Raw genomic sequence first — 19047 nt, 5'->3', positions numbered from 1 at the left:
TGGCCTTAGCAGTGATGCTGCCATGAATGGCACGCGACCGCTCAGGCCAGCGATTGGCTGCAGTGCCATGTGACCAATGTACGGCACGTGACCGCTGCAAGATTTTCTGGGACAGGAGTGGTGGCGAAAGGGGTGTCAGGGATGGACCGCGGGGTGCTCAAAGGGTGAGAACTTTTAATTTATATTCTCTCTTGCCCTCCTTAAAATTTGAAAGCTCCCAGATAACTCTTCTAATAAGTTATTTTAATAAACGGGACATTCCCACCCCCCTAAAATTGGTATATACAGTGATATATTTAGGTTGCTCTCACTTTGTGGTTACACTGCGGTTTTTACGCTGACTTTCGGTCCCTGGCTTTTCTCTTTCAGGCTCGGTTTTCTTGGGCGGTGGTTTTTTCAGTCTCTTGTTCCTGGCTTTGCTGATAGTTGCTGCACAGTGCTTTGGTAGCAACTGGAAAATAATACACATGATCTCATTCTTTATCATCTAATTGTCATTTTTCATATAGCAATTGAGACGCATGGCCTCACTGATTTCCCAATTATAATAATAAAGAACATGATAAATAATTAAGCTCATAAATATATTTTTCTACTTACATTTTTTTTTTTAAGATACATAGAATTTTGTGAATTTTGAAGGGGATTTTTGGACTGATTAGTCCTAAAATAAGGAGGGCACTAGTGTATCCAACCTTAACCCATCCAGATTTTTATCTTAAGTGTCCTGACAATGGTCTTACTTTTTTGTTGTCTTGCATGATCATTCGGTCTCAGAATGAGTGAGACTCCTTAAAGGAACAGTGTCACGACCAACTTTTTTTTTAATATGTTATGTGTTTTAGTGTGATAGATCAATAAATTTTATTAATGTATGTTGCTGTGTTGTACTTTTTACGTTTTTAATTGATTTACTTCTCTATGGGGGCTGCCATTTTTGTTTCCATTACTGTGTGTGTCGATTAACGACACACACAGACATGGAATACGGCAGCCACAGTCCCATAGGGACTGCGAACGGCTCCCGTCCCATTGACTGCCGTGTACGGCGTCTGTGTGGGAACTGCGCATGCGCCGCTCCCACACAGTCCTATTCGAAATTGGCGCCGTCCGGCGCCATTTTCCTGTGGACCGGAAGTCGCGGCCGGACAGTAATATTACTACTTCCGGTCGCGGCTTCCGGACTTGTGCACATGGAACAGCGGCAGCAAACGGAGCGGACGGGCCGGAGGGAGCCGCGGCGGCAGGAGCAGGTAAGAGATTTCAATGTATGTTCGTGTTTACTACTGTATGTAAACCTACTACGCTGTGTGTTAGCTCAAAAAATGGCGACACACAGTGTAGGAGGTTACACCGTTCAAACCCCTCGTTTATCCCGGCACTAGCCAGGATAAAGGAGGGGGGGATGCTGAGAGCTCACTAGAGCGAGAGCTTTTAACCCAATGTTGCAATGCTGCAATTTTGGGAAATAGCTCCATCTAGTGACCAAAAATGGGTAGTATTATAAATTAGAATTAATTTATAATATTTCCTGACTATTTCCTGACTCGTGAAAAAAATAAAAAAAATTTGAACAATGTTTAATCACCCACACACTAAATGTTTAATTAAAAAAAAAAAAACATGTATTTCGGGCAATACCATGCCTTTAACAATATAAGGCGATAGAAGGGATCTCTAGTGACATCTGATATTGGTCAGCCTCTTAATTAAAATGTACAATACAGTCTGGTAATTAAATGTACAACACCAGGCATAGGTCTTAGGAAGTAGGAATTGCATAATGTGTTGCAAATAATTTTAGGTGAATCCACTGAACTGTGGTAGCTGTTGTCAGGGCTGGACTGGCACACCAGAGGTTCCTCCAGTAGGTCAAGGCTCTGTCTCACACAGTAATGGGCCCCAAAGGTCCAGCAGAAGATAACCCCATTTGGAGCTGACTATGATGCCCATCACTTGGAATTAATTTCTTATGGGAGGATTTACAAATAACCTATTAGATCTTATTGCTTATATGTCCTATGTGTGCAATCACAACAACAAAGTTTAAGAAGGAAATAAATGTGGAGATGCACATGTACTGTACGGGTGAAGAACTATTCCTTCTGGTGGGTCTAAGGAACCCTAGTCCAACACTAGTTGTGGCTACTGTTGAGTATGTGAATGCAGGTGGGATATGTCATGGACCGTGAGTAATTAAAGAGCATTTGTAGTCATTTTTGTAACCTCTCCTGGTTATGTGTTTTATATAAATGCATTATTTTTTCTAAATAATAAAATGAAGTGAACTTAAGTGTTGAGAAATATCTGCTCCAGAGAAATACCTTTTCACTGAGGTTGCTCTGCTCAGCACAGATGTCCATGATACAGATACTGGTCTGCTTGCTGATTTCATCCAGAAAGTTGTTACACAGCCCAAGACTGCAATTCAGAAGATGAGGGGCCTAAAATCAAATCATGAAATAAAATATTTTATTACAGAACACATAAAAGCTAGAGTATTGAGCAGTGGCACTTGAACTCAAAGTTCCTAGGCTCGGGCGGAGCTAGCGCTGAGACTGCATGGACGTGTCTCGCTGAGCTCCGTAAATCCAATGACCCACAGAAGCTTACAAAAGCAACATAAACTTCACAATGGTGAAATATGGAGGCAGTAAGGTGAGGGAAGCATCGGAGACCATTGCTCCGACCCCCTCACAAGCAAAAGTGGAGAAATACTTTGAGAAACGAGCCGTCTCTCTCCCGCCGAGAGGCCCCAAGATGGCGCCGTCCTCTCACAGACAGCAAGGAGACACGAGTGCAGACGCCTCTGATGTGGAAGGAGAAACTGCTGACACCTCGACCGCTGAGGAACTACCATTGACGAGACACTTTATTACTCAGGTACTTACCAGAACCTTAGAACCGGCTATAAAAGATATTGCAGAGATAAAACAAGATATTAAGCAAATTGGCCACAGGGTTGAGACCCTGGAAAATAATCAAGCGGCCATTTTAGAATTCAATGCAGCTACTGTGCAAAGCTTCTCCTCTTGCCAACTTACATTCAATACTATTTTTAGATCTCTTGAAGATCAAGAAAATCGAAACCGCCGAAATAACCTACGTTTTCGTGGTATCCCTGAATTGGTACCGCCAGCAGAAATTTCAGATGCCATTATGTCTATATCCCGCTCTATTCTGGGAGATACTTACTCAGATGAAGAAATAATTATTGAAAGAGCTCATAGAGCACTACGCCCGAAGCCTAAAGGGAATGAGCCACCTAGAGATATAATCTGCAAATATCTTAACTTCAAAGTGAAAGATAAAATTCTCTTTAAATCCCGGGAAGCTGCACCATTCTTATTTAAAGGCACAGTGATCTCCATTTATCAAGATTTAGCTGCAGTCACCCTTCAGAAGAGACGAAAGCTTAAACCACTTACAGATCTCCTACAAGCAAGAAAATTTTTATATCGTTGGACCTTTCCTTTTGGTCTATCCTTCTCGGTGGAGGGCCACAGGTTCAACATCTCATCTGTAGGTGATCTCTCTGAGGTATACGATTACCTGGGAATTGCTCCATTACAAATTGAAGATTGGGACCTTGTTACGGATCTCGCTTCTCTCCCTCCGGTCACTCAGACCACTCCGTGGAAGCAGAATCCTGCGTTCAAAGCGCCGAGGCATAGGAAAAGGTCAGGTCGTATGACTCCGAGGAGATTGGTGGAAGATAATGACTGAAGATTTTATTTTCTTCACTTACCTTGCTGAGATGTATATCTGTCATAACCTTGTCTGCTCATTGTTTTCCTACTTATACTAGTTATCCTATGCAACTGTACCCATATTGCCATTGTGGAGTCCGTAAATTGTGGGTTTAGAATCTATAATGGCTATTACCCCACACTATACTTTAATGTTCTACACTCCATTGTTACTTACAGGTGTTGCAGATATATATTATGTCACATCCATAGACATGGATGCACGCTCTGTACAACCATATGTTGAATTAGGGTCTACTCTAATGCTACTGGTTATGTTGTTAACTGTCAGATTGCTTCGACAGGTTTATTTTTTACTTTTGGTACATGTATATTTCAGCTTTTTTGGATTTTCTAGTAATGCTGTAACATGGCGTCCATAAAGATAGTTTTGTATAATGTCAGAGGATTTAACTCCCCCTCTAAGAGATGTCAGATTTTTTCTTCTCTTAAAAAGGCATCATGCGATGTCATAATGCTACAGGAAACCCATTATAAAATTAATCATTTCCCTAATTTCTCCTTCTCACATTTCCCTGTTTGGCATCACTGCGGACTTCCACACTCAGCCACTAGAGGACTGAGTATAGGCTTCCGTCGTAATTATCCCTTTAATTATTTATCTCATCTTCAAGATGTAGAAGGCAGATATTTATTTTTGAAGGGCACTGTGGGAGATCAGACGTTCACATTTGCGAATCTTTATGCCCCAAATACTGGTCAAATAGCCTGGTTGTTGTCTATGTTTGCTCTCTTAGATTCATTTTCTGAAGGTTTGGTTCTTATTGGTGGAGATTTCAATTTAACTATTGATCCATTGGTTGATTCCTCCTCCAAGAAGTCTGCTTTATCGGTTAATGCACTATGTAGATTTAAATCTTTACTAATATCGTATGGCTTAATAGATGTTTGGAGATGCCTAAACCCGACTCAGGTGGATTACACTTATTATTCATCTGTACATTCTTCCTACCACAGGTTAGACTATTTTTTCCTCTCCAAATCCTCTCTTAAATACTGCTCCCAAGTAGAGATAGGTTTGCAATTGCACTCCGATCATGCTCCTATTTTTCTAACTTTAAATTTCCCGAATAGGCACAAGCGTTCATCTACCTGGAGGCTAAATGATTCTATACTAAGCTCATTGGCTGTTAAGGAACATTTTAAATCTAAATTAGCTGACTACTTCCAAACTAATGAAACCCCGGAAGTTTCCCCTGAAACGGTCTGGGACGCTCATAAGGCGTTTATCCGTGGCCACTTTATTAGCTATTGTTCCCATCTACAGAAAGAACGAACTAAGTGTGTTGACGAACTTTTAATTAAAATTCAGAAGGTAGAGAGATTGAATAAAGCATCTGTCGCGATGCAGCATACGCAGGAGTTGACTTCCTTGAGAACTCAACTGTTAAATAAATTGAACTTGTCCTCAGCCAAGTCCTTTATGCATTCTAGACATAAATTTTATGCACATGGAAATAAAGCTTCTAAGTTTATGTCTAAAAGGTTTAAACAAAGACATACTCTTAACTATGTACATATGCTGAAAGACACGACGGGTGCTTATGTCTACTCCTCAACTTCTATAGCTGAACAATTTCGTTCTTACTATAACAATCTTTACAATCTAACAGCAGCTGATACCTCTTCCCTCAAGACTGACAGACTCTCGCTCATTTCTAAATTTTTAGAATCCTTATCTCTCCCTCAGATCTCTCCCTCCCAAAGTGAGCGGCTGATTCAGCCATTCACTATGACGGAACTGGAAATTGCCCTGAGACAAACTCCTCCCGGTAAATGCACTGGTCCAGACGGCCTACCTGTTATATATTACTCCTCATTTAAGGATATATTGCTGCCTAGATTGTTGTCAATAGCGAACCTCTCTCTACTGGGACACCCACTTTCCTCTGATATCACTCATGCACATATCACTCTTATTCCTAAAGAAGGTAAAGACTTGTCCTCTTGTTCCAATTATAGGCCCATTTCTCTCCTTAATGCAGACCTAAAACTTATTGCTAAATTATTGTCAAACAAACTTAAACATATTCTTCCTGATATTATTTCACCCTATCAGGTGGGGTTTGTTAAGAATAGAGAGGGTAAAGATAATTCTCTCAGAGTCCTTCACGTTTTACATTATTCACGTAGACGCAAACTCCCTATGGTCCTTCTCAGCACAGATGCTGAGAAGGCATTTGATAGAATTGACTGGGTATATATGAGAAAAGTTATGCTGTCCTTTAACTTTCCTATCCCCTTCATAGACGCTATATTCTCAATGTATGCCTCTCCCTCTGCATCTGTCATGGTGAATGGTGTCTTGTCTTCCCCCTTTAAGATACGTAATGGTACGAGACAAGGTTGCCCTTTATCTCCTTTATTGTTTTTGACAGTTATGGAGACCCTCATGCAGGCAATTAGATTAGATACTGAAATTCAAGGGATACACTTAGGGAATAGAACTCATAAAGTAGCGGCCTACGCTGATGATATGTTACTGATGATCACCAATCCCGAAACTGCTCTCCCCAGACTTCAATATATTCTTGACTTATTTAGTATTATGTCCAATTTTAAAATTAATAAAGGGAAATCTCAAGCCTTAGGATTCTCCTTACCAGAGACCCGGAAAAAACAACTGGCAAGAGGCTCTGACTATGATTGGACCTCTCCATATCTGAAGTTCTTGGGTATTAAGATTGGAAACAATTTAGATAATTTATTTTCCCTAAACTATGCCTCTTTCCTCGCCGCTCTACCGGCCCAATTAAAGCGGTTTAAAGTTCCCTTTATCTCGTGGTTTGGCAGGAAAAATGTTTTAATGTCATTTATTCTCCCTAAGCTTACGTACCTTATGCAAGTTCTGCCGATACCACTTAATAAGACATTTTTTACAGAGGTCAATAGATTATTTGTTACATTTATATGGCAGAACAAGAAAGCTAGAATTGCTAGAGACATCTTGACCAGACCCAAATCTAGTGGGGGTATTGGTCTACCTGATCCGGAAAAATATTACCAGGCTATACATCTATCGAGGATCATAGACTGTATCCACGCCCCGGTATATAAGCTTTGGGTGTCAATAGAAAATGATCTTTCCTCAATCCCTCTTCGCACATTAGTACTACATAACGGGGACTCTACAAAGGAGGCCGAGATATATAATCCACTCACATTAGCGACGTTGAGGGTTTGGCGTTCTTTTCTATTATGCCCAGACAATTGTTCAGTCCCTTCTCCTCTACTACAAGTTAAGGATATATTGAGTCTAGCTCATGGAGCCTTAAAGGAAAGTATTCCTAGTGTGATTGCCTCCTCTAGATGTCTGTTGACACGGCTTTTCGATGATTTAGGTGATATAAAAGATGACATCTCTCTGTCCTCCATGCTAGGAATCCCCATTCATCACTCTCCCTTGCTTTCCTTCATTAGACTTAAGATCAGGGCTTTAGGTCAGGTAATTAACGGAACACGCCCTCTATTATGGTTTGAAAAGCTTCTGTCACAGACGTCACCAGTTCTCAAACCTATTTCTTTATTGTATAAAAGACTTATATCATCCGCCCCATCTGCAACTCCGTATTTTGTTAAAATATGGGAAAGAGATCTTAACAGGTCCTTCTCCGAGGCTGAACTTCATAAATTGTTGATGGCTCCACATAGCATGTCCAGATGTGTCCGTATACAGGAAAATGGATACAAGATCTTATCCCGTTGGTATAAAACACCCGACATAACCTCCATATATACACCGACGCATTCGGACACCTGCTGGAGATGTAATGCAACTAGATGTACTTTTTTGCATATCTGGTGGTCCTGTACCGTCATTCAAAAATGGTGGAGAGATATATTTGCCTATTGTAACAATATATGTGGCACTAATATATTGGCTTCCCCAGATCTAGCTCTGTTACTGATCAATCCCTCTGATACTAGGATTCTTCCCTCGAAATTATTTCAGATTTTGCTAATTGCTGCGAGATTACTGATCCCCTCTTATTGGCTGTCTGCTGAAACCCCGTCAGTAGCACATTGGATTGCGAAAGTAGACCAAATTTATATATTGGAAGAAATTTCTCATTGGGAAAACTATTCTAGGGATACCTTTTTGAAAATATGGGGGCCATGGAGAAAATACAGAAAATTTACATAACCATTATTAGTGTTCCTGAATACCCCAATCTCTTTTTCTCTTCTGGGTTAATCCTCACGTAGAAGCTCTTTTTATGTGACTTTATCTCATCTAATGTGTTGATACTGTATAACTATACTTGATTATCTGCTCATATAGATATATGTTTTTTTTCTCCGAATACTGCAATATTACTTATGCACGCATGTACTATGTTTTTGTTTTATGTTTGATGTTTTCTATTTGTATATTTGTTTACTTTGGTATTTTTAAGTTTTACATTGTAATGCTGTTTTCTTACAATAAAACTCTTTAAAAAAAAGAAAAAAAAGAAAAAAAAAAAGTTCCTGGGCTCTTACGCAAAATCTGTATCAGAGGCCGTCAACTTTACATGCAATTTTTAGTACTAGTATGCTTTTATATTACCTTAGAGACCAGTTCCCATGTGCAAACTGCAACCTTGGCACCCCATATACTCATGCCTGTGAAAATGTCACTGAACAAGAGTAATTCTTACAGTTATGTGTCAGAACCTGAATAATGCACACAATAGTATTCAACTACAGGGATAATAAACACAGTGATGTCATGGCACAGAGATAACAAGCAGTGATGTCACCGTACAAAGATTAAAAACAGTGCTGTCTCAGTACAGACTAAATAAATAATGAGGTCACAATACAGAAGTAATAAATAGTGATATCTCTGCACAAGGTTAATTAAAATAGTGATGTCACAGAAAACGGATAAAAAGTACAGTGATGTCGCAATTAATAGTTAATTAATAGTGATATCTCTGCACAGGGATATAAAACATAGTGACATCATAGCACATAGATAAACACAGAACACATGGAAAAGGCTTATTATCACACAGTGATGTCACCAAACATAAATCATGGTCACAATATGTAACAAAACAGGGATGATGCAAAAAGTGATGTCACACTACATCGATAACAAATTTTGTGAAGTTATAGCAAAGGATAATTGCAGACAGCAATGTCACAGTATGGGAAAATGTACACAGAGATGTCACATAACGGATGATGTCTCATAAAGAGATAATAAAAATAGCGTCATAACTAAAGGCTAAGGACCACAGCAATAAGAAATAATAATCACAGCATTTAACTACAAGGATAAGGCACACAGTGATGTCACAGTACAGAAGTACTAATAAACTGTTATATTTCCTTATGTAGCCCTAAGGCCTATGTGCGGGTAGCACTTCTGCACCCCTATACAGTTAGGTCCAGAATTATTTGGACAGTGACACAATCTTCATGATTTGGGCTCTGCATGCCACCACATTGGATTTGAAATGAAACAACTGAGATGTAATTGAAGTGTAGACTCTCAGGATTAATTCAAGGGGTTGAACAAAAATATCCTGTGAAACGTTTAGGAATTGCAACCATTTTTCTACATAGCCTCCTCAATTCAGGGGCTCAAAAGTAATTGGACAAATTAACATTACCATAAATAAAATCTTTTTTTTAATACTTTGTAGAGAATCCTTTGCAGGCAATGACTGCCTGAAGTCTGGAACCCATGGACATCACCAAACCCTGGGTTTCCTCCATTGTGATGCTTTGCCAGGCCTTTACTGCGGCCGTCTTCAGTTGTTGCTTGTTTGTGGGTCTTTCTGCCTTAAGTTTTGTCGTAAGCAAGTGAAATGCAGCTCGATCAGGTTGAGATCTGGAGATTGACTTGGCCATTGCAGAATATTCCACTTTGCCTTAAAAAACTCCTGGGTTGCTCTCGCAGTATGTTTTGGGTCATTGTCCATCTGTACTGTGAAGCGACGTCCAATCAACCTTGCTGCATTTGGTTGAATCAGAGCAGAAAGTACATCCCTGAACACTTCAGAATTCATCCGGCTGCTTCTGTCTTCAGTCTCATTATCAATAAACACTAATGACCCAGTGCCTTTGGCAGCCATGCATGCCCATGCCATCACACTGCCCCCACCATGTTTTACAGAGGATGTGGTGTGTTTTGGATCATGAGCCGTTCCAAGCCTTCTCCCTACTTTCTTCCATCATTCTGGAACAGGTTGATAGTTTCATCTGTCCAAAGAATGCTGTTTCAGAACTGCGCGGCTTCTTTACATGTTGTTTGGCAAAGTCTAATCTGGCCTTTCTATTTTTGAGGCTGATTAATGTTTTGTCCTTGTGGTGAACCCTCTGTATTTGCTCTCATGAAGTCTTCTCTTTATGGTAGACTTACATACTTACACACCTACTTCCAGGAGAGTGTTCTTCACTTGGGTAGATGTTGTGAAGGGGTTTTTCTTCACCATAGAAAGGATTCTGAGATCATCCACCACTGTTGTCTTCCGTGGACGTCCAGGCCTTTTGGGGTTCACGAGATCACCAGTGCGGTCTTTTTTTTTTTTTTTTTTTCAAGAATGTACCAAACAATTGGTTTGGCCACTCCTAACATTTGTGCTATCTCTCTGATGGATTTTTTCATTTCTTTCAGCCTAACGATGGTCTGTTTCACTTGCATTGAGAGCTCCTTTGACCTCATGTTGTGGGTTCACAGCAACAGCTTCCAAATGCAAATGCCACACCTGGAATCAACTCCAGCCCTTTTACCTGCTTAATTGATGATGGATTAACGAGGGAATAGCCCATGCAGCCCGATAAATAGCTTTTGAGATAATTGTCCAATTACCTTTGGTCCCTTGAAAAAAGAGGAATCTACATATTAAAGAGCTGTAATTCCTAAACTCTTCCTCAAATTAGGATGTAAATACTCTCAAATTAAAGCTGAGAGTCTGCACTTTAAACCCATATTGATTATATAACTGTAAATTTAATATGTTTAAGTAAACAGCTAAAATGCCAAAACTTGTGTCACTGTCTAAATAATTCTGGACCTAACTGTAGTTATTTAGCTAGATGATTTGTCTGGCAGATGTCAATTATGAAGCCCAACACTGTATCTTCCAACAGTTTTCTGTATGCAAAATAAAAAAAGAGTGCTTGAGATATATTTTTTCCCATGTAGTAAAGAACGTTGCACTGTGATTTCACCCCAAAAATGATTTACATTTTGGTTTAGTAGGTTGTACATTCAATCTTGATCATATGCTTAGATATAAACTTTGTACCAGCATATATAATTTCCTATTTTCAAATATCCCTTCTATATTAGTACAAGTTACGTTTTTGTGGAAACTTGGTTGTCCTATAACTGCCTTGGTACCTCACCACCACCATTGTATTTTGTTTTGTTCTGTGTTTCTTGTTTTACATTGTTTTGTATTGATATATACACATTTGATACTTTGATATTCTACTATCAATGCTTATGGATATATGCGAATTCTGAGGTTCCCCCTTGAAGATAAGGGGATACCTTTTTGAATTGGTCATTATGTGTTCTCATATATTCCATTGTGATATTAAGCACTGTTATGATTTTCTCTTCTCTAATAAAAAAACTATTGAACCACAAGTTATGTTTTTGCACAGGGCACCTCTTTAGATTTTCAGTCTCCATTTTCATCTCCTTAAAAATCTATCTTCCATGCATCTATGGTCATGCTCCTTGCTGTCTTATGGACAAATCATCTTGGTATATTGGTGGCCAAAAAAAGCCACATAGCTTTCTTAGATCAGTAATTCCCAATCTTATTACCATAGAAGAAAGTCTGAAAAATGTTTCCTCTCCTGTGGAACCTGAAAGACGCTTGGTGTAGGGTTTAAGTTGGCAGCTCTAGCTTGACATTCCAGACACTTTTCTCTTCCTCATACCACCTCAAATTGAGCCAGAATTCTGGTGATTTTTAAATAGTAAATCTGCCCCGGTGCATTCGTTTTGCCTGGAATGTTTCTTTAAGAAGTACTGCTATATTTCCTACACAGGTTTGGATGTATTTCTGCAAGGCACATCCAAGGCAACTCAGGCAACTTCTGCTGTGAACTTCAGCCATTTCTATAGTCATTTATAGTGATATTTATATTCTTCACCGTTGTGCATTTTTATATTACTTAAAGGGTCCCTACATTTTCCACAGCTGAGAATATGATTACACTAACAATTACGGACTAAATTAACATGCAGCGTTTATCATTTTAGTATTTGCCATCTTCAGATTTCACACGGGTGAATACAATTGCACAATAAAGTAATGTTCCTTCCCTTCCTTGGTTCCAAATTACTCCCTACTGACCTTTATTGCTAAGAAATCAACAATTATTGTTCTGTGTTTTGCCACAAGAGCACAGGCGGCAACGTATTGGTTATATCAGAGAAATGAATAGACCATTTTAAAGAAGTGAAATCCAGTTCAGTCTGCAGCATTCAGAAAGGGACTAGTGTATAATTAATACGATAACTTGGTCTGAACAATAACATGTGGAGGTAAAAAAAAGCACTGTGGTCTAAACTACAGAAGACGATGATAAGGTCGATAAGGCTATTTTGTTACTTTCGGTGTAATGTTGTATCTTACCTCCTCTGGGCACATCTCATGAGTGCTGTTTAAGAAGTGAGCACAAGCCAATGGAAAGGAAATGGAGTAACGTAAAGCTGACGGCTCTTCCATTGTTAATAAGAACATCTTCTCAAACGTGCGAACATGGAAACTACAACACAAGCAAGATTATATGTAAAAAGGTAAAGCTGGTATCATAACAGCATAGTAACATAATATGGAAATGAGGGGAATGATCACATAAATAATCTGTATAATGCTATTTCCAATTTCAGATCATTTAGCACATATTATAATGAACAGTTAAATAGTAATGAAGAAGAAGAAGAAGAAGAAGAAGAAGAGGACTACGGATGACGGATGAAACTATTATAGAAATCATGATCGGGAAAATTACATGGAAAATATAGGCGACCGAATATAAGGAATAAATAAAGTCTAAGGGGTAACTATAGCCACACTGTAAAATCCATTTAGGCCCCTGTGGGGTGGCACAAAGCTGTAGGAACTCTGTGTGCCACCGTTTGGTGCTTCTGTGTAGCATCATATATCCCCATAATACACCATGCCATGATTTTATTTTCACACAGAATGGATCCGTGAGAAAAAACACCTCAAGAGTTCCTCTTGTATAAAATCTGAGGTACAACATGGGCTCATTGATTTCTATGGGTGCTATATTACAGATCTGTGCAAATAAAAGGCACCCGTATTTCACTCGTATGAAAGCAGTCTACGGGTGTGCTCACACATGGCAGATTTGTTGCAGAAATTTCTTTAGTTGTCCCATACAGTATATCCGAATAGGGTAAAATCAATGAAGATAAAGTAATAATCCAAATAGCATAATACTAACCAGAAGATGGTTAGGTCAGATGTCTCTGAAATCAGCTCCTCCACAGAATCCAGCATCCAGGTATGAAACATTATCAGATTCATTACTTTGCCCAGGTCTTGGTTGTCACGTAGAGACAGTGGGGCTTTTGCTACACTAGTATAGGCCTAAAACAGGAGATAGGTGACGTTAGAGGAAACTGATCAATATAGAATAGTCTTTCTCAATACAGTCCGCCAGAAGTTCATGTTCTGGGAATGTATTTTCAGAAAATTACATTGTTTAAATCACGTTTTTATTTTTTTGTGGTGTTTATTTTTTCTTTTTCATGCCACTTTTTACAAAATCCTGAAATCTTGCAGTTTTGACAGTTTTTGTAGATATCACTTCTCAGCAGTCATTCAGGCAGAATTACAATGAAAAGCAGCACCTCTATTATAAAGCAGCAGATAAGGAAGAATCCACCATTGACAATAAATAATGGCGGACAGCTCACCCCCTCCCCTCCCTGCACAATGACCTCTGCGCATGTCACAGAGCATGCCCACAACAATTTCCCGTTCACAGGGGTAATTCAGGAAAGATGGCTGCCCCCATAATCATGTACAGAAAATAGAATTAAACAATATACAATTTAGGAAATAAAAAGAGATTAGAGTAATGAATATGTTTTAGTATATAGTTTCAATTAGTAAAGAAAATATAATATGTTCTCTTAAATACTGTACGGGTGATTTAATTTTTTTTACCAAATCAGTGAGAAGCACAACGAGGACAAGACTGCGAAACTCACATAGAAAAAAGTAAAGTTATTAAAAAATCAAATAAGAAAGCAAAGCATCATCCTTCTGTGTTTTCTGTCCAGTGCCGAAGAAAACAATATTAATACCCTACAGAACAGTACATAGTACATATGAAGTTTACTACTTGAAGAGTAACTAAACGTTCAACAAACTTCTGACGTGTCATAGTGACACGTCAGAAGTTTTGATCGATGGACGTCCGAGCACTGAGACCCCCACCAATTGCTAAAACAAAGCGGCAGAAGTGCTTGTGTGAGCGCTGAGCCGCTTTGTTTCTGTTCGGCTTTTTCCGGAAAGCCGATGTAGCGGAGTACCAAATCATAGAGTTTCTATTGAGCCCGTACTCCGATACATTGATTTCCGGAAAAAGTCGAACAGAAACTAAACGGCTCAGCGCTCACACGAGAACTTCTGCTGCTTTGTTTTAGCAATTGGTGGGTGTCTCAGTGCTCGAACCCCCACCAAACAAAACTTCTGACATGTCACTATGTCATGTCAGAAGTTTGTTGAACGTTTAGTCACGCTTTAAATCTAAGCACTAATCCCTAACATGCATGCAAAGATTCCGAAACAGCAAGCCGTTGAAAGGGGCAAAGCACAAGACCAATTCACTTTTTTTCTTGGTCACAATTTCTTACGATGATTGGACTGTCAAAGGAAAATTTATATATATATATATTTACTGGTCTTTTGATATTCCAGGACTGGACTGTTGGATTACAGATGGGATTTCATTCTATTGTGGTGTTGGTAACAGGTAGGCAGAAGTATACTATTGCATTCTTTAATGTAAAAATACTCTGTAACTACTAAGTGGCCAGTTGATCCGCAGAATCAGAGGAGATCTTGTCACAAATTTAGTATTCCCTATTGCCAGTCCATTCATTTTTGCAGAGCAATGGAAAGAGGATGAAAGTACATTCAAACCATGTTCCAGACCTGACTTGTCACGGCCTGTCTCTGAACTTTGGGGACAGGAATTGTTAAACCAAGGTACATTAATATATGATTTGTTTCATCTATTTCCATTATGAGAGCACAGCAGGTTTTCAATTCTAATGACAGTTGTGGTGATGATTCCAAAGACTGCGGCAGAGCTGTTTAATTGAAATGCTGCACATTTTTTATTTATATTTCCTATTACAAAGCAGAATATTTAAAACGGGTGAGCAATCATTGCAAAACACATGAGCCTTGTGGTTACCAATAACTATGTTGCTAAATAGATTTCATATGCTCTATTTTAGTGACCTCTAGTGGTCAGAGGAATTACTGCACATTGAAAGTACAAACTCATATTTAAAGAGTCTCTGTCACCACATTATAAGTGCCCTGTCTTCTACATAATGTGATCGGCGCTGTATTGTAGATTACAACAGTGTTTTTTATTTAGAAAAACAATCTATTAACACCACGTTATGAATGATTTTAGCTTTAGGCCGGATTCACACGAGTGTGTGCGTTTTGCGCGCGCAAAAAACGCAGCATTTTGCGCTTGCAAAAGGTCCTCAAAAGCTCCATGGGTCATCAGCATATGATGCGTGGCTGCGTGATTTTAGTGCAGCCGCCATCATTATGACACTCTGTTTTTATTTTTGTAAACAGAAAAGCACGTGGCGCGGCACACGGAAGTGCGTCCGTGTTCCATGCGCGGTTTTCACGCACCCATTGACTTCAATGGGTGCGTCATGCGGAAAAACGGGCAAATATAGGACATATCGTGAGTTTTACGGAGCGGACAATCTCTGACAGTCTGAACGGCCCCATTGACTAACATAGGTCCGTGCGACGCGCGTGAAAATCACGTGCGTAGCACGGACGTATTATACGTTCGTCTGAATAAGCCCTTATGCTAATGACTTTCTTAATAGACAACTGGGCGTGTTTTTACTTTTGACCAAGTGGGCGTTGTACAGAGGAGTGTATGTCGCTGACCAATCAGTGACCAATCAGCGTCATACACTTCTCTCCATTCATTTACTCTGTACATAGTGATCCTGCGTTGTTCACTATGTGCAGTCACATACACACACATTAAAGTTACTGAAGTGTCTTGACAGTAAATAGACATCGCGTCCAACCAGGACGGGATTTCTATTCACAATCCCGACATTTCGGAAACGTTTGTGTGTGACTTACAGCACAGCAAGTGTGATCTTGCGAGATCTCGCTCTAAATGACAGCACAGCGTGATCTCGATGTGCTCTGTGAGTAAGTCACACACAAACGTTACCTAAGTGTCGGGATTGTGAATAGACGTCCTGGCTGGTAGTGATGTCTATTTACTGTCAAGACACTTCAGTAACGTTAATGTGTGTGTATGTGATGCACGTAGTGAACAACGCAGGATCATTATGTGCAGAGTAAATGAATGGAGAGAAGTGTATGACGCTGATTGGTCACTGATTGGTCAGCGTCATACACTTCTCTCAACAACGCCCACTTGGTCAAAAGTAAAAACACGCCCAGTTGTCTATTAAGAAAGTCATTAGCATAAAGCTAAAATAGGTCATAACTTGGTGAAAATAGATAGTTTTTCTAAATAAAAAACACTGCTGTTATCTACATTACAGCGCCGATCACATTATGTACAAGATAGGCCACTTATAATGTGGTGACAGAGCCTCTTTAACAGTACTCTGGGAACTAGTTTACACTGTGAAATGTACTCTTGTTTAGGATGGTTTTTATCAGTAGTCTTTCAGATTAGAAGACATCGGTGATGATAACCTAGGAGAGTTTAGGCGCCGTCTGAGCTTCATTACCTGTAGCCGGAACCAGTCAAGTCTCAAATCTCTAAAATCAAATGGCTCCTTGTCTTCAACTGCAAGAGGGAAAAAGTACAAAACTTGATATAGTATTCTAAATGTTCTGGGATAATCAGGGTCTCATGGCTGTAAGAGATTTCTATAGAATAATATAGGTAAATATATAAAAAATTCTGAATGCATACAGATCTCACATCCTAATAAATGTATAATCCGGCTACAGGATACTTTTGTCAATGTAAGGATATCATTTATTTTTAATAATACATGCCTATACCGTAGGTCATCTAACATTCGCCATCAGTTTTGCAAGAACACATCCAGGTCCTGTGTTGTTACAGTAAAGACCCTTTTATTTTAGGGTATCTCATAGGTGGTGATGGATACCCTAAAGTAGTTGGGTATTTATTTTAACTTAGGTTTTGTGCATATTTCAATTGTTAGATCCTCCATTTTTTGAGCATTTATTACAATGAAGCCAATCCTGGATGCAGAGCTTTACCATAGAGGCACTCCGTGGGGCCCATAAGTATGGGCAGCACAGATCAGGCTAGTCTTACCCGCCTTTCATATGGGCATTGTGAACCTGCACCAGTGAGGGGGGAACAGGTAGTGAATAATGCCACCTTTTCTATTACAGCCATAGATAAGGAATGATGGGGGATGTTAATGAATAAACTAGCTCCAAAGGAGAAAGAATAATTAATTTTTGCTTCCCCACCCCCACCCCAGCTCTTTCTGCGCCGTTGAAATAAACCATGTTCTGCTTCACTTCTGCTAGACTGGTCTTCCCACTTTTACCTGTTTCTTCTTCATTTTCCAAAATCTAGAAGGGAGGGGTAACTTTGTTTTTAAGGATGGAATTAGTATATTACCTTGTTTTATATTCAGGGCAGATAACCTGTTCACAAATGATGACATGATCACAGATTCCTCTTCAGGGCACACAGTTAGATTCTAGAAGTATACATTCAGGTAATATTAGAATATAGTTAGAATCATGGCGAAACATTGGTGGGCACAGGCAAATCTGCCAGCACAGGTACTTATCAAGCAAATGTGAGTAATAGGGCGGATTTACACGAGCGTGTGCATTTTGCGCACGCAAAAAATGCGGCGTTTTGCGTGCGCAAATGGTACTTAACAGCTCCGTGTGTGATCACCATATGATGCGTGGCTGCGTGATTTTCGCGCAGCCGCCATCATTATGACACTCCGTTTGGATGTTTGTAAACAGAAAAGCACATGGTGCTTTTCTGTTTACATTCATTTTTTTACTGCTGTTGCGCGAATAACGCGCGTCCCATGGAGGTGCTTCCGTGTGGTGCGCGTGATTTTCACGCACCCATTGACTTCAATGGGTGTGTGATGCGCGAAAAACGATGAAATATAGAACCTGTCGTGAGTTTTACTCAGCGGATTCACGCTGCGCAAAAATCACGGACAGTCTGCACTGCCCCATAGACTTGCATAGGTCCGCGCGACCCGCGTGAAATTCACGCGGGTTGCACGGACGCAAATCACGTTCGTGTAAATCCGCCCTAATAGGTAGACTGCAAAGGGCAAATAAAAGGCTAAATACATTTGAAATAACATTTAAATAAGAAACAGCAGCTCCACATTATAGGTCCACATTATAAGACAAAAAATAAATTGGTTTTTGGGACCCATTCTGTAGTAATATCAGGTGTAAATGAATTAGGTCTACCAGATACATTGCAATATGGGGTGTAGAAAGAATAATTCATTTCATTTTATATATGCATTTATACTATGTCAGTTACCTGTATGATGTCACTGAGGACCAAAGCATCAAATTTTGCCAGATACTGTAGATGATAACGCTGAATAATAGTCAGGTTGCTCCTCACCAGTACTCTGATCTCTTCAATTAAAAACATCAACTCAGCGATGTGTCTAAAAAGAAAATATATGAAAAGGATTCCAATCAAATAAAAAAAATTAAATTGCATTGGATTATATTCAAATCTTTAATCCTGGGAGTAGTTATAATCTGCAGTACGCATACCCTAATAACTAAGCCCCAGAATAAACGTTTATACATGGTTACGCAGGAGGCAAATTGGCCAAACCTTTTGAGCCTGAGGTTTGGCAAACAATGACACACAAAACTATCAAGGTTTCAATCAACACAACTTTATTTGAGGCCAATATGAAGGTATTTACTCGATGTTATATGTCCCTGTGAGACTGGTCTCCATTTTTACGCACTTCTTTGTTTTTTATGTTGTGGTCAAACGACACTGGTGGGAATGTCACAAAATACTTAGATTTTGG

At 39.5% G+C, this 19047-nt stretch overlaps 1 protein-coding gene across 1 annotated transcript in view; it reads right to left on the bottom strand.

Moving 5' to 3' along the window:
* Positions 1–19047, bottom strand: part of NCKAP1L (NCK associated protein 1 like) — a 225855-nt gene that overhangs the window by 158597 nt on the left and 48211 nt on the right. Inside the window, exons 13-19 of the mRNA XM_075850114.1 lie at positions 18534–18666; positions 17625–17706; positions 16747–16805; positions 13200–13345; positions 12362–12494; positions 2325–2444; positions 312–451 (exon numbers count right to left, since the gene is read on the bottom strand). Of these exons, the coding sequence (XP_075706229.1) occupies positions 312–451; positions 2325–2444; positions 12362–12494; positions 13200–13345; positions 16747–16805; positions 17625–17706; positions 18534–18666 (813 nt within the window). The remainder of the gene's footprint in view (positions 1–311; positions 452–2324; positions 2445–12361; positions 12495–13199; positions 13346–16746; positions 16806–17624; positions 17707–18533; positions 18667–19047) is intronic.

The sequence above is a fragment of the Rhinoderma darwinii genome, chromosome 2, assembly GCF_050947455.1.
Source record: "Rhinoderma darwinii isolate aRhiDar2 chromosome 2, aRhiDar2.hap1, whole genome shotgun sequence".
In the NCBI taxonomy this organism is placed as follows: domain Eukaryota; kingdom Metazoa; phylum Chordata; class Amphibia; order Anura; family Rhinodermatidae; genus Rhinoderma; species Rhinoderma darwinii.
Note: the sequence above shows the minus strand (reverse complement) of the source record. Positions and strands in the feature narration are given on the sequence as shown.